The following is a 23153-nucleotide window of genomic DNA, read 5'->3' as shown; positions in this document are numbered from 1 at the left end:
AAATAATAGTAAATAATAGTAAAATAAATAAATAGAAATAAAATAGTAAAATAGATATTAAAATATTAAAAACAAGAAGCAAAGCAATAAAAGTACAAAAAAATAAAACCAATGAAAATAAAAGGAAAGAACTAAAAGACTCAGTACCATACGACTCACTCCAAGTTAAAAGCCAGAGAATAAAAGTGGGTTTTAAGACGAGACTTAAAGCTTTCGATGTTGGGGGCCTTTTTTACTTGGGAGGGGAGAGAGTTCCATACTTTGGGGCCAACCACAGAAAAGGCTCGGTCTCCCCTGGTCTTAAGTCTCGTCTTAGGCACCACAAGTTGGAGCTGGCCCTCGGACCTCAGTGACCGCGCTGGAGAGTAAATTTGGATGAGGTCTGAGATGTATTTGGGGGGCCAGCCCATTCAACGTCTTAAAAACAAACAATAAAATCTTAAAATCAATCCTAAAGCCAACAGGCAACCAATGCAGGGAGGCCAGAATTGGGGTGATGTGCTCCCCCTTTTTGGTTCCTGTTAAAAGCCGTCAGCAGAGTTCTGGACTAACTGTAAGCGGGAGGGAGACTTTTGGCTAATTCCATGACTAAAGTGCATTACAGTAGTCCAGATGTGATGAAATAAAAGCGTGCATGACTTCCTCAAAGCGTCACAAAGATAAAAAAGATTTAATTTTAGATTTTAGCCGAAGATGATAAAAACAAGATTTTATAACTGCATTAATTTGTTTATTGAGTTTAAAATCACTGTCCATTATGACGCCAAGGCTGGTGGCTGAGGGACGAATGTCGTTTTGGAGGGGGCCGAAGTCTATAGGGGGGGCCTTTATAGTTGAGGAGGATAGCTTCGGTCTTCTCGTCGTTAAGCCTTAAGAAGTTGTGGGCCAACCAAGCGTGCAAGGGTCAAAGAACCCGGCAGAAGGTTTCTACCCAATGCCAGAATGTAGTATCTAATATTTAGTATTTATCCTTGTAAAAAACACTTAGCAATGTACATTACCGCCACCTACAGGACCGGGGTTGGAATAGTATGGACTGCAACTTGAATGTTCGGTGACACGAGAAGGACATTGCTATTTTATTTATTGCTATTTTTATCAAATCGTTTATTGACTAAGAGCTGCGTCCCAGTACTTTTGTCCGTCGCGTTCCCACTGTTGTTTTTCACAACTGGAGTGACAGCTTCTATTATTTTTCCCATTTTATCCCTGGCTGCCTTGCCCCTTTATATGTGTCTGTGTGCCACCATCTGCTCTCAAGATTCCTAGCCTTGAGGAAGAAAAGGGAGAGAAAGGTGGGAGACACATACAAGAGGGAGGGGGATACCCTTTCAAAATCCATTTTAGATTTAAGCTCATTGGCTTAGGGGTGAGGCTGCACGGCGGGGGAGTGGTTAGCGCGCAGACCTCACAGCTAGGAGACCAGGGTTCAATTCCACCCTCGGCCATCTCCGTGTGGAGTTTGAATGTTCTCCCCGTGCATGCGTGGGTTTTCTCCGGGTACTCCGGTTTCCTCCCACATTCCAAAAACATGCTAGGTTAATTGTCCACTCCAAATTGTCCATAGGTATGAATGTGAGTGTGAATGGTTGTTTGTCTATATGTGCCCTGTGATTGGCTGGCCACCAGTCCAGGGTCTACCCCACCCTCTCACCCCGCGACCATGGTGAGGAAAAGCGGTAGAAAATTACGATTGAGCCCTATGAACTCTGCCTAGTAACAAGCAAACATGTGATGTGTTCAAAGAAAAGAGTAAATAATTGGTTTGATGCCATATGATTTTATACTGATGTCAAATGATTTTTGTAGTAACATCACCATCATAAATTGAGCACATCAGGGAGTTTTCCTGCTAAGTGGACCTATAAAACCAGCACAGACTGCAATGTCAGCAGGTATAAAAAGAAGGACGGAATGTAAAAGGAGAGGAGGATAGGAAGGAGGCAAATTGAAAAGGATGCTTCAGGCAAAGGAGGGAAGTGACAGATGTAAGAAGTCCTCACAGGGTGTCCTTTTCACCCCCCTACTGGCTTGCGAGCGTGTTTGCATTTCATCATGCGGCTTGCAGGATCCTGCAGGACGACGTGGATATTAAAAGCCTTCCTAGCAAGGTGCCATCCTGAGAGGATTCCAGTCATACTTGAGAACAGACAACGTTTTAAATTTCTTCACAACACAGCTGGGTTATACTTTTTAAACGCTCGAGTGCTCTAATGGAGTCTCCGTCAAAGTGACTTCTGTCCACGGTGTCAGAGTCTACATCGGTCTACATCGGTCTACATCGGTCTACATCAGTCTACATCAGTACCTCGGCCTTCAGTGTGGACTTAACTGACTTTAGTTACCGTTTAGTACCACCACTATCATGTCGCAGTTATGCAAACACCTGGAACACCCGCCTTGACAATAGCCACGTATACATGGAGCCAAATATTCCAATTGCATTGGGTTTATTTGCTCAAACAGAAAGAATGTAACCTTTGTATACACCTCATTCCCAAAGAAAAGTGACAATCCCAATGAATATATAATGGGATTCCCAGGGGTGGAATATTCCTTTCCCCAATCCGATTGAGGTATCTTGTACCCGCTCAAACGGAAAGTTGTCAGGGTGCCTTCTTCTTCCTGGTGTTTTTCTTCTTCTGTTGTTTATTGGCGGTTGGCAAGCAGCTTTCGTGCGCATTAGCGCCATCTGTGGAACAGAATCTAAACCCTTCTATACGCCATTCACAAGTCCACTTTTATTAAAAAAGAAAATATATATCTATATAAAACATGTCCTGAGTTTAATTATAAAATATTAGCAAGATTGAATTTGATCTTTTCCTGTTTAAATTGATCCCGGGTGCGTTCTTTCAGCGCATGCTCAGATATGACGTAACACGCAGATCCAGACGTTCTTCACTTTTAAAAATGGAGGCCAGCAATCGGCACTGGACTAAGCAAAGTTTGTTTTTGATTCAAACTAAATTTCAAGACTGGAACGAACGGAAAAACTGGCAATACGGAGTTATTCCAACAAGTGAAAGAAAAACTCGGGGAAGTCGGTATCACGTGATGTTGATGTTTACGTTTTACTGGGCATGCCCTATTGACTATTCTGGTTGATTATAGCGGCCCATGTAGACAAGAGATTGGAATATTCCTTTCCATGGATACCATTGTTTTCGGAAAAGTCATTCGGAAAGATTCCATTTGGAAAGAGAAAAACTCCTCATGTAAACGTGGATATTGTAAGGATAACGAGGAGGCAGTCGATGAATAATCTCTTTTTGAAGCACTGAACTGGTGTCGACGGCAACCATGCCAAAATGACGTCAACAAACAGGTACAACAAACTCCTCCACCACGATAAGGTGGTGGCTCAGGGCGGACTTTATTTTGTCTCAACTTAAGAAAGGGTTTCAAACAGAGTGGAGAAGAATGACAAGTAAAAGTAAGAATTGGAGGAGAACTTTTCACTCTATCATGTCGGACATGCCATGACTGACTAATATATAGTGATTATGAACCAGTCATGATGTGCTATATATATCACTATATTGACACTTACTATGGTACCCATTATGGCATTGGATCATCGGTACGGGACTAAAAAAATTAAAATAATAAATAGATAAATAAAGTTTTTCAAAAAAATTTCATTATATTATGAAAGCAGGAAGTGAACAAATGTAACAGTTAGTGATTGTAAAAGTACCAGATGGAGGGGTAGGATTTAATAAGCTTTGCTTCTTCCTACTCCTTTTGGACATGTGGAACTGTGAACTGATTATGGGATGCACTCAATTGTAATCTGATGCATGTTCACATGAAATAATACCATTACCATTACCATTACCATTACCATTACCATTACCATTACCATTACCATTACCATTACCATTACCATTACTAAACAAACAATGAACCCGGACAGCATTTTTTCCATCTTAAGAACATAGCCCGACTCCGTCCATCACTTTCATTCATTTATCACATCCAGAATGGACTACTGCAAAAGTATTCTTTAGGTACAACATCCAAAACCCTTCCACCCTCGGCCATCTCTGTGTGGAGTTTGCATGTTCTTCCCGTGCATGCGTGGCTTTTCCCTGGGTACTCCGGTTTCCTCCCACATTCCAAAAACATGCTAGGTTAATTGGCCACTCCAAATTGTCCATAGGTATGAATGTGAGTGTGAATGGTTGTTTGTCTATATGTGCCCTGTGATTGGCTGGCCACCAGTCCAGGGTGTACCCCACCTCTCCAGCATAAGCTCCAGCACCCCCCGCGACCCTCGTGAGGAAAAAGCGGTAGAAAATGAATGAATGAAGAAATCCAAAACCCTCAACAAACTACAAAATATTCAGAACTCCGCTGCCCGCCTCCTCACCTCCACCCGCTCCCGTGAACACATTACCCTGGTCCTTAAAAACTTCCACTGGCTTCCCATCCCCCAACGTATCCATTTCAAAGTCCTTCTCATAACCTACAAAGCTCTCCACACCTTTCCTAATAAAGTACCGGCACTCACAACTTTCTTTGGCCCCATGGCAGGTCATTTTAGTGAGTGATTGGGTCATAGATTTTGAAAAATTTGTCATAAGTTGTCACACTGTATAACAACCGAGGGCATACTTTTTTGATGAAAGCTGAATCATACAAAAACTGGGGCGTACGAAAACCGAGCTTTGACTTTGTCTTAAGAATATGGCAACTGTGTTTTTCCTGAAATGTTGTTGATCAACAATCAAATTCCCATCTCTCCGTCCATCAATAACTCCATTATTATTCCCCGTATAACAGTGTGGTTATGTAAGTGGCCTCTAAGGCATCCGTGGGTCCATTAACTAAATGTGACTTGCAAAATGCAACACACATGGCGGCTTATGAAAATGTGATGAATAGCTGGAGGCTAAAAGGCTAAGAAGTGTTGGAGGTCCTTTGTGTTACGTGAACCACGTCCCGGGCGAGATGGAAACAGGTCGGCCATCATCCCGACCGACCGATAGCGGCTCCTCTATTCTCCGTCAGCTCTCTTCAGACTTAATAAATCCACATCCATTCCCTGACCTTGACAGGGGGCAAACGCCTTTCATGGCCTGCGCTTATTTCCATAAGTGACTGTAAAGAGGAAATATGATGGGGATTTATCCTCACTTGCCAGGCTGCATCACAAAGGCGCCTCCTGCCAACATAAAGCTTTGTGAGGCTCTCAGTACAAACAAGTAGAGGAGCGCCACCAGGATGTTGATTTCTTCTTTTCTTTCTTCACGCTCCTCATCTTCATGGTGGAGGAGCTGAAGGATGCTTGATGAGCTCTGAGGTTTAATGGAGTGAAGCTAATGTTCCCCCCGAAGCCTCCAAAGCTTAAACAAGCAACTCTTTTAAAAGGGAGCGCCGCTTTATAAGGAACTTGACTTTCAGCCTCCAGCATGCCAATGACGGGCATGCTGACACTGATGTTGATTCTTATTCTTAACTTCCACATCCTGGTTCTTTACACTCGTGCTCATTATACTATTCTTGGGTTTTTTTCGACATATGATGGAGGTTCAACGCCCTTTTCATCATAACCTGCCTGCTTTTGTATCATCAGAATTCAAAATAAGACATGAATCCTTAAAGGGGAACTGCACTTTATGGGGGGAACTTATGAGCTAGCTAACAACGGACACCATGGGAAATACCTATTTTGACGCGATCATGTGGCACTGTTATTTCTGGACTATAAGTCGCTCCGGAGTATAAGTCGCACAAGGCCAAAAATGCATAATTAGGTAGAAAAAAACATACATAAGTTGCGCTGGAGTATAAGTCGCATTTTTAGAAATTTGAGAAAGGTGAGAAACACGATTGAATTCAAAATATTACAACGATAAGTCTTCACTAAAAGTAATTTATAATCATTTTACATTGTACAACTAGGATTATCATCATAACCTGTCTGCTTTTTTATCATCAGAATTCAAAATAAGACATGAATCCTTAAAGGGGAACTGCACTTTATGGGGGGGATTTATGAGCTAGCTAACAACAGACACGGGATGGGAAATACTCATTTTGACGCGATCGTGTGGCCCTGTTATACAGTTAAAGACACAGAAATACCGTATTTTCTGGACTATAAGTCACTCCGGAGTATAAGTCGCACAAGGCCAAAAATGCATAATTAGGTAGAAAAAAACATACATAAGTCGCACTGGTATATAAGTCGCATTTTTTGCGGGTAATTTATTTTAACTACTTGACCAAAACAGACATTGCCATTAAGTTGTAACAATAAAAGAATGCTGTGAATGGCAGAAATTTTAGAAAGGTGAGAAACACGATTGAATTCAAAAATATTACAACGATAAGTCTTCACTAAATGTAATTTATAATCATTTTGCATTGTACGACTATGATTATTGTCATAACCTGTCTGCTTTTTTTTATCATCAGAATTCAAAATAAGACATGAATCCTTAAAGGGGAACTGCACTTTATGGGGGGAATTTATGAGCTAGCTAACAACGGACACCATGGGAAATACTTATTTTGACGCAATCGTGTGGCACTGTTATACAGTTAAAGACATAGAAATACCGTATTTTCTGGACTATAAGTCGCTCCGGAGTATAAGTCGTACAAGGCAAAAAATGCATAATTAGGTAGAAATAACATACATAAGTCGCACTGGAGTATAAGTCGCATTTTTTGCGGGTAATTTATTTTACAAACTATTTGACCAAAACAGACATTACCTCTTCATGGAAGGCAAGTTCAAGGCAAGGAAGTGAACAAATGTAACAGTTAGTGATTGTAAAAGTACCAGATGGAGGGGTAGGATTTAATAAGCTTTGCTTCTTCCTACTCCTTTTGGACATGTGGAACTGGGAACTGATTATGGGATGCACTCAATTGTAATCTGATGCATGTTCACATGAAATTAAACCATTACCATAAGCATAAGATATGCTAACACAATGGTTATTCAGCTACACCAAAAATAAACATGAACACAAAAGGTGTCCAGTGTTTATGGAACATTAACAGTTTTTTCATGTATAAGTCGCTTTGGAGTATAAGTCGCAGGAACAGCTAACCTATGAAAAAAAGTGCAACTTATGTATAGTCCGGAAAATACGGTAGTTGCCCCCCCCCCCCATTTAATTTTGATGTTTAAGGTCACTTTTTATAAGAAGAACCACTGTTTATGTTGATGTCTATTGTGGCGTATTAGAGTAATATGGGTTTCCTCTTATGTTAAAGGGTCGGTTTTGACCCATGTATTAAATCAGCTATAAAATACACTAAAAACAATAAGTTACTATCAAATTTGCTTCCATGTCTTGGTTACCTTCTTAGGCTTCCTCATCCATGAAAATGTTGGTTTTAACACTTTTGGTGTGGGCAAGTAGGCCTTTTTTTGTCACTATACCTCTCCATTTCAATTTCCAAAAATGGTCAAATGAACCTCAAAAGAATCATATTAATAAATTGAAGGTTCTTTTGTTACCTGGCTATTACTGAGGGATATAGAACATATGTCTTGAATCAGTTACTTTTATTTCTTTTCTCATTTTAGTATTAATCACCATTCAAGAAACATCGATGGTGTTGGGGTGAATTTTGACCCATATATATTACAGTAAAGTCTCGTTATATACATAGATATCGGTTATAACAAATTACTGCTTATTACGATACTATTTTCATTTCCCGGCAAATTTCTAGTCTTTTATGATATAATTAGTTCCGTTAGTACGATACCCGGTTATTATGATAATCCGGTTACTACGATGCCCTTTTCATCTCCTGCCAGCCAATTTGGTCTGCTTATATCGATACAAAAGCAGCTTAAATCAATCTTTGCTTAAGGATTTCAATACCAAAAAAGAACACGGCGAACGGCTGCTTCCAGTCAACTTTATTTTTCACACTTCCACCACCAGAGCAGAGCACACACACCGATTCCCGCACTTCCTGGTTCACAGGTCATGCTCAACCCGCCCCACATAGCTGGCCAAACACATGCCTGCAACAGAAGAACCAACTGACATAGCATACACACCTATTCCAACGAAGACACAAGCGTACAAATACATGTATTTAATTGTGTTGTATTCAGATATCTTTTTATCGCTTGCAATAATCAGTTTTTCATATGTACATGCTGGCGTTCGTTGGTTCTTCTGTTGCAGGCATGTGTTTGGCCAGCTATGTGGGGCGGGTTGAGCATGACCTGTGAACCAGGAAGTGCGGGAATCGGTGTGTGTGCTGTGCTCTGGTGGTGGAAGTGTGAAAAATAAAGTTGACTGGAAGCAGCCGTTCGCCGTGTTCTTTTTTGGTATTGAAATCCTTAAGCAAAGATTGATTTAAGCTGCTCGACATTGTTCTATAGTATAGAACAATGTCGAGTGCATTATTGCCCACTTTTAATGCAGTTCGGCGCAGGATCGGATATATCGACAGTCCGGTTATATCGATATTTTTTCCGACTCCCGACAATATCGATATAAAGAGACTTTACTGTAATGTCAAGAAAAGGTAGAAAAAGGTATTATTTTCAGCAACAGAACTGTCACGTTCGCACTTGAGGGCTTTACGGTTCGACCCCAGGATGCAGAGAACAGGACCAAATGCAGGTAAACAATATTTATTTTAGCAATAATTGCAGCAGAAGGAAAAGCAACTCAGATAGCAGACGGACAAACAACAATGATCGCACGCGGGGAGAAGCACACACCTGAAATAAATGCACGGGACAAATTAGGGACAGGTGTGGGAAATAAGGACAACCAAGGCAGACACAGGAAAACAGGAAGTCCAATACAAAATAAGAGTGTCAGAAAAGGAAACCAAAGTGTCACCTGGGAAACCACACAGGGCATGACAAGAACTTTAGTATAAAGTGAAATGAAAAAGCAGAACAGGTCCAGATCCTGGTTCACTGTACTTCTTGCCATTCTTTCCATGATCCAAATTGTAAATGTGAAATCAGCCATCAGTCAAATGAGTGAATTCCCCTCACATGCCTGGACATTGTTTTTCTGCTGGTATACTGGAAAATTGGTCAAAATGAGAATCCCCTGAAGCTTCCATGATGAGAAGAGGAGCTGGTTGTCATTGTGTTGGCTAATTGCACACTTATGATTTCAGTTTTGGCTCAAGATATTGCTTTATAGTCATATTATTATAACCGGGTCGAAACCGACCCTAACAATACAGTGGTCATCATTTCAACCATTCATTCATTCATTTTCTATCCTCACAAGGGTTGCAGGGGGTGCTGGAGCCTATCCCAACTGTCTTCGGGCGAGAAGCGGGGTACACCTTGGACTGGTGGCCAGCCAATCACAGGGCAGATATGGGATCTCTACTAAACCTGTCCAAAAAAGAGAAAATTATATCCCGGTTTTTGTTCGTTATTTTGTTTTTTGTTTTTTTTTAATGTCTATTACATTCATTCATACCATTCATTTCAACCAGACCATTTTAAAATGTAGTAAAAATATATATTTTTTGGTTTTATTGTCACCAGCGGGCTTGCGAGCTTAGCAATGCGACCCCATGATGCAGAGAGCAGGACCAAAAATGTAGGTAAAAGGAATTTAATGGCATTTAAGCGATGTAGACAGCAACTACCAGGCAAACCAAGACAACACAAAGACAATGAAGCCACAAACGAAAGAGCACACACCTGAACTAAATAGGGAGAGTGGAAAGTAGAGACAGGTGTGTGAAATGAGTCAGAGAGAAAGCAGAAGGGAACAAGAAAGGAAGTAGTTACCAAAATAAGGGCATGAAAACCGGAACAGAGGCAAGGAAGGAAACTAAAGGAGCTGTCACGAGAGGGTGACGCCCACATCATGACATTTATTTTGTTGAAATAGAGTTTCCTGACAAAGTCAAAAAGCCTTGATGCAATAAACAAATGTTATGGGATTATTTTTATGCATTAAAATATAAAACGTGTCGGTGCCGACCCTAACACAACAGGAAGGTTAAGATGGAGCTGTACCGATTCTTAGCAAAGTGCAGTTGCCAACTCGTGGCCCGGCATGCATACGGTTCTAGACACGGAAAAGATGTGCCAACATTGCCGTCTTAAGCGCACGTCTCTCTACTGTGACTTTTTCCGCATCGGTGTCAAGCAAACAGCTTTTAACGCCCACAACAGGAGGCTGCCGCCTCACCTCGGGCGGAGAGTAAAGCAACGTTACTCCATTAAAGCCCAAATGGAAACAAGCGGGGTGAACTCTGTAAAGAGAACTGCGAGCGCCGTGTGCCAAATGAGCTATTATCCGTCATTAACTTGGGATTAAAGTCATTTGGTCTTGTCGGGGGGTTATCTGTCAGGGGGACGGATGGCGTGGAGATGGAATGCAAAGAGAAAGTGAGATCACACAGGAAGATGACAGCAGCTCTTAGCTTGGTGTGTGTGTGTGTGTGTGTGTGTGTGTAATGTCTTCAAGGATCTAAAGCTTTCTGCGGCACATGAATAAATGACACACCAGCAGCGCTCTGCTGTGATAATGTATTAATCACATCATTTTCTCATGGATTTTTGCATAGTGCAAGAACACTACTGATTGGCATAAACATATATAGGATTTTAGAGAAGTATTATTTTTTTCTGTTTTTTTCTTGCTCAACACAGCTAAGCTTATCTAGTAGGATCACAAGCTAAAATGATTTTATTAATCCAGAGTGTGTTCATATACAGATGTTGTGCCACATTGAAATGTGCAGCTTTCCAAATTGTATATTTACCAGCATTATTTAATCAGATTCTTGTTTGTAAAGTGGGACTTTTTTTTGTGGGGGAGGGGTTTGCCCATAATTCATAATCCTTATGTGAAACATGAACACATTTCTTTCCCTTTTTGGTTCATTCTAGTGTGAGAAAACAAATTAATATAAGCTAGCTAACAACAGACATCATGGAAAATACCTTAGTTTGACACTAAAGCCTTCACAAAAACCACCAATGTGTTCAATTTAGATAACTGACGTGTATATTAACGAAGCGAAAACAATATTATTATTGTAGCGGCTAACGCGGAAAACTGTTATCTGGCAAATTAACACAAGTCGCTAACCATTATTCTCACAGCTAACATGAAAAACGATTTAACTGGTGGATCTACCCAAGTTTTTTTTTTTAAACACAGGCATCGTTTAATGACAAGTACACTACCGATGTACGTGGACCTACTTAACCAATCTTTGAGTTCATACACAGTAAGTCAGGGGTCTCCAACCAGTCGCTCTTGAGCTACCAGTAGCTCCTAACGGCTTTTCAAGTAGCTTTCCAAAGGGTTCGTTCATTTATTAACAACTCCTATACAAACAAAATTAGAAAGTGGGGTTCGGTAGTGGTCCGAAAGTCCTCAGGAGCGCTTGGGAGTGTGACCAATCATAGCAGAGTGGGTGTGCCCGAAGGCGGGATAAATTAAAAGAGACCATTTTGGAAAGCAGCTGGAATAGGTGTAGATTCTGGAGGATCTAAACAGCTTTGTTAGCGGGTTATCAAGCGTCGCTGCTCTATAGGAGTCCACAACTCAATACAAAGGAAAAATCAGCCTATTAGCCTCATTAACATTATCGACAAAAGACTCAGTGCCACCTACTACTAATCTTATACTTCAACTACGTATCATTTCTGGCTACATTTCCTGGAAGCTAGCGCCACCTCTGTGTAGAAATGCAGGAGTGAGCGCTGCAGCTAGGACCTTGGTCCACCGGTCCATCTTCTCACACCGCTCTGCTTCATGGGCCGTGCATGATGAGTGGACTGCTGCCTCAACCGGACCAGCTCTAAAACCCAACAATCCATAACTTTGATACATGGATGACTGTGGTTGTATTGAACAATACTATGCTCGGGTGTCAGCAACATCGGTGGAGGACAGGGGCGTCCAAACCTTCTCCTGTGGTGGCCACATACATCAAAAAGGATGAAAAAGGATGCGAGGCCCACTTTCATACATTTTGTATATTCATTCATTCATTTTCTACCAATTTTCCTCACAAGGGTCGCGGGGGTGCTGGAGCCTATCCCAGCTGTCTTGGGGCGAGAGGCGGGGTACACCCTGGACTGGTGGCCAGCCAATCACAGGGCATATATAGACAAACAACCATTCACACTCACATTCATACCTATGGACAATTTGGAGTGGCCAATTAACCTAGCATGTTTTTGGAATGTGGGAGGAAACCGGAGTACCCGGAGAAAACCCACGCATGCACGGGGAGAACATGCAAACTCCACACAGAGATGGCCGAGGGTGGAATTGAACCCGGGTCTCCTAGCTGTGAGGTCTGATATTTTTTTTTATTGGTTTTTCAATTATTTTATAGATTTTTTTTTTTACCTCTGACAATTTTTATATAATAGGGCAAAAGCAGGCTAATAAGCTAGCCAATAAGCAGGCTAATACTAGCCTACTACAACTAGTAGTAGTAGTAATAATCAGAAGAAGAAGAAAGATGATAATAAATAATGATAATGATAATGATAATGAATAATAACAGGCTAATTAATAATATCATAATGATTATTACATAATTGATGGTTGCAGAGCTTGAACAGCGGTTTTGTAGTGTAGATTGTGTGTACTTGTGTAAATTTAATGGTGGCCTAAAACACTTGAGTATCTCTACTAAATCCATCCAAAAGTGGGAAAGTTATATCCCGGTTTTTGTTCATTATTTGTATTTTTAATTTTTTTTTCATGTCTACTATATTCATTCACGGGGCGGCACGGCGGCCTAGTGGTTAGCGTGCAGACCTCACAGCTAGGAGACCAGGGTTCAATTCCACCCTCGGCCATCTCTGTGTGGAATTTTGCATATTGCGTGGGTTTTCCGTTTTTTCCTCCCACATTCCAAAAACATGCTAGGTTAATTAGCCACTCCAAATTGTCCATAGGTATGAATGTGAGTGTGAATGGTTGTTTGTCTATATGTGCCCTGTGATTGGCTTGCCACCAGTCCAGGGTGTACCCCGCCTCTCGCCCAAAGACAGCTGGGATAGGCTCCAGCACCCCCGCAACCCTTGTGAGGAAACAGTGGTAGAAAATGAATTATTGGCTTGCTTATTTGCCTCCTTTTGCCTTATTATATGGTAATGGTAATGGTAATGGTTTAATTTCATTTGAACATGCATCAGATTACAATTGAGTGCATCCCATAATCAGTTCCCAGTTCCACATGTCCAAAAGGAGTAGGAAGAAGCAAAGCTTATTAAATCCTACCCCTCCATCTGGTACTTTTACAATCACTAACTGTTACATTTGTTCACTTTCTGCTTTCAGAATATAATTAATATTTTTTTAAATAAATGTTTGTTTAAAAATGTATGAAATTTAAAGATTTTTTTAAAAATAAAAATAAAATAAAAAAATAAAAAAATATCAAATTATTTAGGTGGACTTAAGAACATCTTAGGGGGGCTTCAGCCCCCTACTTTTACAATCAGTAACTTACATTTGTTCACTTCCTGCTTTCCTAAGTGTGAATGGTTGTTTGTCAACATGTGCCCTGTGATTGGCTGGCCACCAGTCCAGGGTGTACCCCGCCTCTCGTCCGAAGACAGCTGGGATAGGCTCCAGCACCCCCGCGACCCTCGTGAGGAAAAAGCGGTAGAAAATGAATGAATGAATGAATATTCATTCATATCCTGTGCAACCCCCCCCCCCCCGTTCTCAGAACCTAGTAACGCCCATGCTTAAAGGCATCCAGTGACCTGAGTGAACTGACCAACGGACAAAAAGTCACTCCAGCATATTTCTCCACACCTTCTTGTCCCACGCACGGTTTCTAAGCCCCGCATATCCCGCTAATAGCCTGGGGCCGGAAACCAAAGCAAAATAAATCACCGCACAATTCCTCACTTGCTCGCATTTGTCGCCTCAAGCTGAGATGAAGAAAAGTTTTGTCTTTGGTGCCCCCAAGCGGCCGGGAACGCAACGCTTGCCCCCCTCCTCCTTCTCCTCTTTCTCCTCTTTCTCCTCCATAAGAAGACAAACCCTGTGTGTTGTTTCCTCAGAGAGAATGACAAAGAATCTTCTAAGGAGATGAAAGACAAGGAGCCTCGCTAGGACACAGAAGGAGGAAGAAGAGGAGACCAACAAATGCTGGAACTCTTTGTCTTCCTTTCGCCTTCATCTGCTCAACTTTTCTTGTTGATTCCCTTCATCATATTTCATCATGACTTGCCCGTGATCCTTCATTTGACCTTTTCACCCCGCGTGGGTGGAAAAGATGATGATGAAGATGAAGAGTAGCCAGCTTTCACTTCTGTCAGCATCCAAATGTATCTTCATCATCGGTGCTTACAGAGAAGATGAAGCAATGAGCTAACTTCTCTTACACATTGTCCAACCTGCTGCGCAAATTAAAAAAATATGCGCAACTACAATGCGCAACCAATATCCAAGCACAACTCCATTTGCTGACCCCCCAAAAAACGCAAAAGAACCGAACCCGATTAGAACCCTGCTGCTGACCACCCCTTATGCGTGTCCTCCGGGGGAGAAAAGTGCAAAAAAATGCGCAGAAGAAGAAGAAGAAACAGGGGGGCTCACCTTCACCGAGAGTCCCGCTTGAGAAAGAGACGAGCAGAACTGGAACCAAAATCCACACGGAGTCCGCATCCATGATGCAGCTGCAGCCCGGAGAGAGAACGAACCTCGGTCTCTTCTTCTTCTCTTCTCCTTTCCTTCTGCAAGTGGAGTCGAGGAGAGAGAGGGAGACGTTGGAGAAAGAGAGAGAGAGAGAGAGAGAAGGAGAAATGCGAGCAAAAGAGATGGTGAGAGAGAGCGATGGCAGAAAAAGAGAGAGGTGGGTGAGAGAGAAAGAGAAGAAGAGGAGGATGAATGGGTACCACAATGGAAAAGCAAGAAGTGGAAAAAGGAGAGGAAATAAGATGAATAAAGGATGGAGAGAGCAGGTCACACCATTTGAACCCTTAAAAAACTTTATTAGTTCCTTCATTGATGAACATGACAATGAATAAATATAGAAGAATTACTCCATGAGGTAAAGATTGTATGAAAGATACTTTTTAATTACAACGGAACCTTGGTTAGCATCATTCAATTATTTCAAAAGGTCAGACTCTAACCGAGGGGTGGGCAAACTACGGCCCGGGGGCCACATCCGGCCCGCCAAGTGTTTGAATACGGCCCGCCCAATCTTTCCAAAGTATTTCATTTACTCAACATACAACCTGGCATCATGGCCTGAGCCAACCTTTTGATGGTTTTATCAATTTCGTTTTTTGACATGGTCTGTTGTTTACAAAGTGCTCCTGAAAAAAGGGACACAAGCACATAATAATAATAATAATAATAATAACAATAATAATAATAATAATTATTATTATTATTATTATTATTATTGGATTATTATAATAATTATTAGAACTAATATGATTATTATATTAATGCTAATTATTACATTAATTATATATAATATTATTGTTATATTTGCATATTTTACATAATAATAATATAATAATTATTATTTTAATTTTATTGTAATTATTATAATATTTTATTATTTTTAAAATATTTAAATATAAATATAAAATAATCAATAATAATAGCAGATTGCATGACAATTTTACAGATCCAATAATACCAGGTGGACTGTTACGTGTAAAATATATAGTCTGACCCCCCCCCCCCGTACATTTTGTCATATCAATGCGGCCCGCGAGTCAAAAAGTTTGCCCACCCCTGCTCTAACCAAAACAGACTTTAACTGAATACATTTTCCCATGAGAAATAATGAAAGCCAAAACTGTTAACATAATTTAATTTTATTTTTTTTTATAGATTTTGCACTTATAAAATATGTATAATAATTTGCATAAATCATCTGTGTATATTTCCAAAAACGAAAGCAAAAACTGTTAAAATCATTTAATTTGAATTAATTATTTTTTAATTAATTTTGCGCTAGTCCTTGAAGCATCATTCAGTTTTTTCAAAAGGTCAGACTCTAACCAAAACAGACTTTAACTGAATACATTTTTCCCATCAGAAATAATGAAAATGCAGTTAATCGCTTCCAGAAAGCCAAAACTGTTAACATAATTTAATTTTAATTAATTATTTTTAAATACATTTTGCACTTATTATTTTGTATAGAAAACTATTTCTATGATTATAAAATATGTATAACTATTTACATAAAACATCTGTGTATGTTTCCAAAAACGAAAGCCAAAACTGTTAACCTTTTTTAAATAATCTTGCACTAGTCCTTGGTTAGCATCATTCAGGTATTTCAAAAGGTCCGACTCTAACCAAAACAGACTTTAACTGAATACATTTTTCTCATGAGAAATAATGAAAATGCAATTAATCTCTTCCAGAAAGCCAAAAATGTTAACATAATTTAATTGTAATTAATTAATTTTAAATTAATTTTGCACTTATTATTTTATATAGAAAACTATTTCAAATGCATAAACTTTGGGTGTATATTTCCGGTGAAGAGATGCTCCCTTTTTCACAAACTTTCCACACAAAAAAGTTCCGGAAACAACCCAAAGACGCGAGAAGCCACCATTCTTGGTGTTTCCTAACCCTTTGGCTGTAGTTTATTGTTTATTGTTTATTACAGATCCCCAATAGTCATCACTGCAGTGAAGGCTATACGTACATTTCAAATGTCAAACATAATACAATAAAAACAGCCATTACAATTATGTAAATATGATGATCTGAGATGTAATGGAATTCAACCCTTACATTTTTGAAGCCAACCAGAACCAGAACAACAAAAATGATTCCAATTTACACACTCAGAATTAGAGACTGTCTTCCCTGCGAGTGGAGTAGTTGAGTGGAGGCGGGGATCCACACACTCCACCATTTATCCTCAAATCAAGTGTAAAACACGGCTGGATTTGGATTATTCAATAAACAGCATAAATGTACAGCCAAGGTTGCAAATCCTGTTATGTTGAAGGAAAACAAAAACAATTTGTTATTTGTTGCCATCGCGTTGCTGACGCATTGCTTGGATCTGCCGGGGGCCCCTTGAACTATAATCAATCAAAGGTGGTCACAAAGACGCCATTGTACTTTGGTTCTCAGGGAGTCCGGAGCGATAACTCCAGCACAAACAGCGTGTCATATCCAGCAAAAGTGGATATATACGATACATAAATAAATAGAAATACAGATAGAATAAAGCAGGGATTCCCAAACTTTACCAACTTAGGGCCCACTTGAAAATCCAAAAAATGTCTGCGGCCCACTTTTGTCCTATAAACAGTACATAGACGAAATACTGCGTTCTCAGAGCACTTATTATTATTATTATTATTATTATTATTATTATTATTATTATTATTATTATTATTATTATTATTATTATTATTATTATTATTATAAATCCTAAGATATTGTGACAGGTCAATAACACTCAATATTACTTAGGTCTATAAATATTTTTTTAATTGTGCAATAAATATTTTACAATAAAAATAATTTTAAACAGTACATAGACAAAATGCTGCGTTCTCAGAGCACTTTATTTGTTACTTTATTATTATTATTATTATTATTATTATTATTATTATTATTATTATTATTATTATTATTATTATTATTATTATTATTATTATTATTATTATTATTATAAATCCTAAAATATTGTGAGAGGTCAATAACACTCAATATTACTTAGGTCTATAAATATTTTTTTAATTGTGCAATAAATATTTTACAATAAAAATAATTTTAAACAGTACATAGACAAAATGCTGCGTTCTCAGAGCACTTTATTTGTTACTTTATTATTATTATTATTATTATTATTATTATTATTATTATTATTATTATTATTATTATTATTATTATTATTAAAATATTGTGACAAGTCAATAACACTCAATAATACTTAGGCCTATAAATATTTTACAATAAAATAATTTAAAAAATAATATTTGCCAAAATAAATCATATTTTTATCGACCTCTCATGGCCCACCAGGGGGCCACGGCCCCCACTTTGGCAATCCCTGGAAAAAAAAAGTCTGCGGCCCACCTTTGTCCTATAAACAGTACATAGACGAAATGCTGCGTTCTCAAAGCACTTTATTTTTTACTTTAGTATTGTGACACGTCAATAACACTGAATAATACTTAGGCCTATAAATATTTTTTTTAATTCTGCAATAAATATTTTCCAATAAAAATAATTTTAAAATAATATTTGCCAAAATAAATCATATTTTTAATGACCTCTCATGGCCCACCAGGAGGCCGCGGGCCACACTTTGGGAATCCCTGGAATAAACCATATAAAACATAACATAAAATGTTGTGTCGATCCCTTGGATAAGAATAAAGTTGCTACCTATCCATGGAAAACTGTGCCTGGATGCAGATGCGTTCTTCCGGTACTCCCAATCTTCCCTCATAGAAAACACACAAAGAAATGGATATGATGGATATATGTTTTTGCACAAGCCTCTCCTTACAGCCTGGAGTGAAAAAAACACTGTGGGTTTCTAAAAGCCGGGACGACTGCCAGATATTTACGGACAGCACACCAAAACAGAGAGCGACAGACAACATGTGTGACGAAGGAATTATGACACCGTTCAATTCTGACACAGAAGAGGAAGACTGTCGTGGTTTTAATTCTCCAAAGGATGTGATGAATGACTTTTCTAGCTAGGCCGCTACTGTTATGTTATGTTATGTTACATGAAATATTCAGCTCTATTTACCAGGCCGGGTACTGTTCTGCACTGGTAAATGCACTAGCCATGTTCCACCACTGTTTTGGGGGAAAACAAAACATTTATTTTATTAAAAGCTTTTAAAATCTTTCTGTGTAACCTCTTTCTGTGCACTAAATGTCACTTTTTATGACATGCACACCGATGCATCTTACGTATGAAAAAAGTTTCTGGTAGCCATTTGCCGACATCTGAAACTGAAATCAAGTTTCTTCATTTTTCGCTTGACTTACGATACAAAGTGCTGCCCGGTACCGATTTCAGCTTAGAGCTCATTTTTTATAGTCCGTCGGTATATTCTGAAAGTTAAATGTGCTCATTATTACTGTATTTTTTGTACTATAAGTCGCACTTTTTTCATAGGTTGGCTGTTCCTGCGACTTAAACTCCGGAGCAACTTATAAATGAAAAAGTGAGACTATGGATGCATAAATTAGAGATAATATAAAAAAAGCGGCATGGGAACTTGTTTGCACCAGAGTAAACAAATCAGGGGCTGCAAGGCGGTCGAGTTGTTAGCATGCAGACCTCACAAGCTAGGAGACCCAAGTTCAATTCCACCCTCGGCCATGTCTGTGTGTTTGTATGTTCTCCCCGTGCATGCGTGGGTTTTCTCCGGGTACTCCAGTTTCCTCCCACATTCCAAAAACATGCTAGGTTAATTGGCCACTCCAAATTGTCCATAGGTATGAATGTGAGTGTGAATGGTTGTTTGCCCTGGGATGGGCTCCAGCACCCCCCGCGACCCTTGTGAGGATAAGCGGTAGAAAATGAATGAATAAATGAATAAACAAATCAGGTAAGTTTACAGTAATTTACACACACATTTATGCAAGTTTATCTCCAATACAAGCAAAAGTACTCTATCAACTCATCTTTTCTTATCTGAACTACTTTGATACCCCTTTGATATTCCCTCCAAATTTGACAACCAAAACTGTGGGAGACTCATAATAATAATATAATATATATTGAATTGACCATATTTTCCGGACTATAAGTCGCACCTTTTTTCATAGGTTGGCTGTTCCTGCGACTTATACTCCAGAGCGACTTATAAATGAAAAAAGTGTTTATGTTACATAAACACTGGACACCTTTTGTGTTGATGTTTATTTTTGGTGTAGCTGAATAACCATTGTGTTAGCATATCTTACACCTATTCAGCCTGTTCTCTATTCTTTTATTGTTACAACTTGCCTTCCAAGAGGACGTAATGTCTGTTTTGGTCAAGTAGTTTGGAAAATAAATTACCCGCAAAAAATGTGACTTATACTCCAGTGTGACTTATGTATGTTTTTTCTACCTAATTATGCATTTTTGGCCTTGTGCGACTTATACTCTGGAGTGACTTATAGTCCAGAAAATACGGTATTTAGATATATCATCAGATATTACACTAATTTGTTTTGTCAGCCGTAAGACAAAACAATGATGCATCGTTCAGATTGTAGCTTAGTATAAACTCGCCTTTGAGCATTTTTCATGTACCAATTGTATCAAAGTCCCCCCCCCCCCACACACACAGACACACACACAAACATCCTTCAAAGTATCTGTATGCAAAAGCCTGATTTATTTAGAGTTTAGTTAGCGCGCAGTGGTTAGCGCACAGACCTCACAGCTAGGAGACCAGGGTTCAATTCCGAGTTTGCATGTTCTCCCCGTGCATGCGTGGGTTTTCTCCGGGTACTCCGGTTTCCTCCCACATTCCAAAAACATGCTGGGTTAATTGGTGACTCCAAATTGTCCATAGGTATGAATGTGAGTGTGAATGGTTGTTTGTCTATATGTGCCCTGTGATTGGCTGGCCACCAGTCCAGGGTGTACCCCGCCTCTCGCCCGAAGACAGCTGGGATAGGCTCCAGCACCCCCGCGACCCTTGTGAGGAAAAAGCGGTAGAAAATGAATGAATGAATGAATGAATGAACATATTTTTAAATCTGACACCAGAAATAAGCAAATATTTCATAGAAATCTTCATGTTTGGTTATTAGTGATTTCAATTAAAAGCATCCACAATGAGATGCTCAGAGTGACCTTGACTGACTAACGCTTTGGTTACTTTGTCTTTTGTCAAGGATCCACGGAAAAGAAGAAGAGGAGAGATCCAAGCTTTGCATTTACGCTGGAATCTTCCCGTCCATGTCTGACAGAACCTCCTTTAATCCTCTCGGCTTTTCTACGGCAGGAGAACTTCTGATGTTGTAAAACTACCGGATCAGACTCCCAGCGCCTTCCTGAGGCTTCACACGCTTTTCTGGGCACACGCTGCCCCTACTAAAATGTAGCAGTACTTAACATAAATGTAAAACAATGAAAATGTGAACAAAATGTTAAGTGAAGCGGCTGAGATGGGAGCTGGTGCCAAATGTAGAGACTCTCTGGATCAGGGGTCTCAAACACGCGACCCGCGCAAGTTTGATATGGATGCTGTATGGTATCATGTACCCAGAAAAAATTATTACGTTTGATTAATGTTCATGTTAAAGGTTAAATAACTGTTAATAGTTATCCTCTCTATCCGTGTGGAAGTGGTAAGTTTTGGGCTATTTAAGTTTAAAGGAAATAACTTGAAGGCTACCGTTTAGGTTGCTAGCTCTCTAGTTTGCGAGTTAGCATGTGTCTCAAGACCCTGCAGTTGCGCAATATGTTGTAAATAAAAAGAGTATAAATGTGACTATAGTCGTGTTTTGTCATGTCTACAGGGTTCTAATAATGCTTTGTTCATTTTAATCTGAAAAAAATAATTTGTCTACCCACCAACTATCCCAGACGTCCAAGAAAGTTCAAAGTCAAAGAGGGATGGGTGGTGGGGGGACCAGAGGTGGGTTGCTGGACGGACCTCTCTGGAGGGAAGTCTGAACAGTGGGCCCAGCGGAAGCCATGGGTGGACCCCTCTGGAGGGTGGCCTGAACGGCGGGCCCGCCGGAAGCCATGGGTGGACCCCTCTGGGAGGCGGCCAGGGCGGTGGGCCTGGCCGGGGAGGCCGGCCCGACATGGAGGAGGTGACGCCGGAGGCTTGGCATCCCGATGGGGAAGAGAGGACGGCGGAAGAGGAGGCGTGGCGTCCCGCCGTGGACGAGCGGAAGCCGGAAAAAAACTAAAAAATAAATTGAAAAAAAATAAATACAAATTGAAAAAAAACTTTTTTTAAAAAAAATTGAAAACAAAATTAAAAAAAAAATTGAAAACAAAATAAAAAAACAAAAAAAACAAAGAAAAAAAAACAAGGCAAACCGAGAAAAATCATGCAGAAAAATAAGACATAAAAAAATGGCTTCCATTATTCATACATGTATGACAACACATTGAATAAGACAAGATGCTTCCTGTTTATCCATTGATCAGAATCATACATCTAAAGAATCACAATCACATATCTAAATGTGGACATGCGCTAAATTGCTAAGCTGATTGATTGGCATTGCATCAGCTAATAATACACAACTAGGTTGTCTTAGCCGGTGTCCAAAAAAGCACGTTTCACCTTGATTGTGCCTATTTTTACCCATTAACGACCTCTTCCAGGGGAACAAGCTTTTCATTAAACTTGAAAACAGCATTCCACTTCCTTCATTAACAATGTTGTCCAAAGGAACATTTTTCATCAGTATCCAATCCATCCATTCGTGGGGAGCAGCAGCTTAATTAGGAGGGAAAAAATGGTAATTACTATCGGGCTGAGTAGGAATTAACACTTACTTATTCTGGACGCAGTAGAATAAGGAATTGCAGGCTGTGTGGAACAGGCAAGCCTGCAATTCCAGAAGGTTGTACTTGTTCCTCTGCATGAATGCCTTAGTAGAATTGGAGCAGTGTTTAGGGTCATTGTCTTGTTGGAAGTATCCAGCCCAACTTCAACTTTCTCACTCATTCTTGAAGACTGTTGGCAACAATCTGCTGATACTCGCTGGAATCCGTGCCACCTTCAACCTGAAGAAGATTTCCAGTACCTCCACTGGCCACACAGACCCCCAGCATGATGGAACCACCACCAAATGTTACTGTTGGGTAGCGAGTGTTTGTCTTGGAATGCTGTGTTCTTCATCCGCCATGCATAGCGCCCCTTGTTATGTCCAATGGTAATGGTAATGGTAATGGTAATGGTAATGGTAATGATAATGGTAATGGTAATGGTAATGGTAATGGTAATGGTAATGGTAATGGTAATGGTTTAATTTTATTTGAACATGCATCAGATTACAATTGAGTGCATCCCATAATCAGTTCACAGTTCCACATGTCCAAAAGGAGTAGGAAGAAGCAAAGCTTATTAAATCCTACCCCTCCATCTGGTACCTTTACAATCACTAACTGTTACATTTGTTCACTTCCTGCTTTTCTAATATAATTGAATATTTTTTAAAAAAAAATTTTATTAAAAAAATTATGAAATTTGAATGAGATTTTTTTTG

At 39.6% G+C, this 23153-nt stretch overlaps 1 protein-coding gene across 2 annotated transcripts in view; it reads right to left on the bottom strand.

Annotated features, from left to right (window-relative positions):
• Positions 1 to 14728, bottom strand: part of LOC131140628 (contactin-associated protein-like 4) — a 106347-nt gene extending 91619 nt beyond the window's left edge. For both annotated transcript variants that reach the window (XM_078794752.1, XM_058091233.2), the window contains exon 1: positions 14559 to 14728. In XM_078794752.1, coding sequence (XP_078650878.1) covers positions 14559 to 14631 — 73 coding nt within the window. In that variant the 5' untranslated portion in view covers positions 14632 to 14728. The remainder of the gene's footprint in view (positions 1 to 14558) is intronic.
• Positions 14729 to 23153: the final 8425 nt, after the last annotated feature.

Source organism: Doryrhamphus excisus, linkage group LG11 (genome assembly GCF_037039965.1).
Source record: "Doryrhamphus excisus strain RoL-2023G ecotype Guam linkage group LG11, RoL_Dexc_Guam_v1.1, whole genome shotgun sequence".
Classification (NCBI taxonomy): Eukaryota; Metazoa; Chordata; class Actinopteri; order Syngnathiformes; family Syngnathidae; genus Doryrhamphus; species Doryrhamphus excisus.
This window is presented reverse-complemented; position numbering and strand designations above follow the sequence as displayed.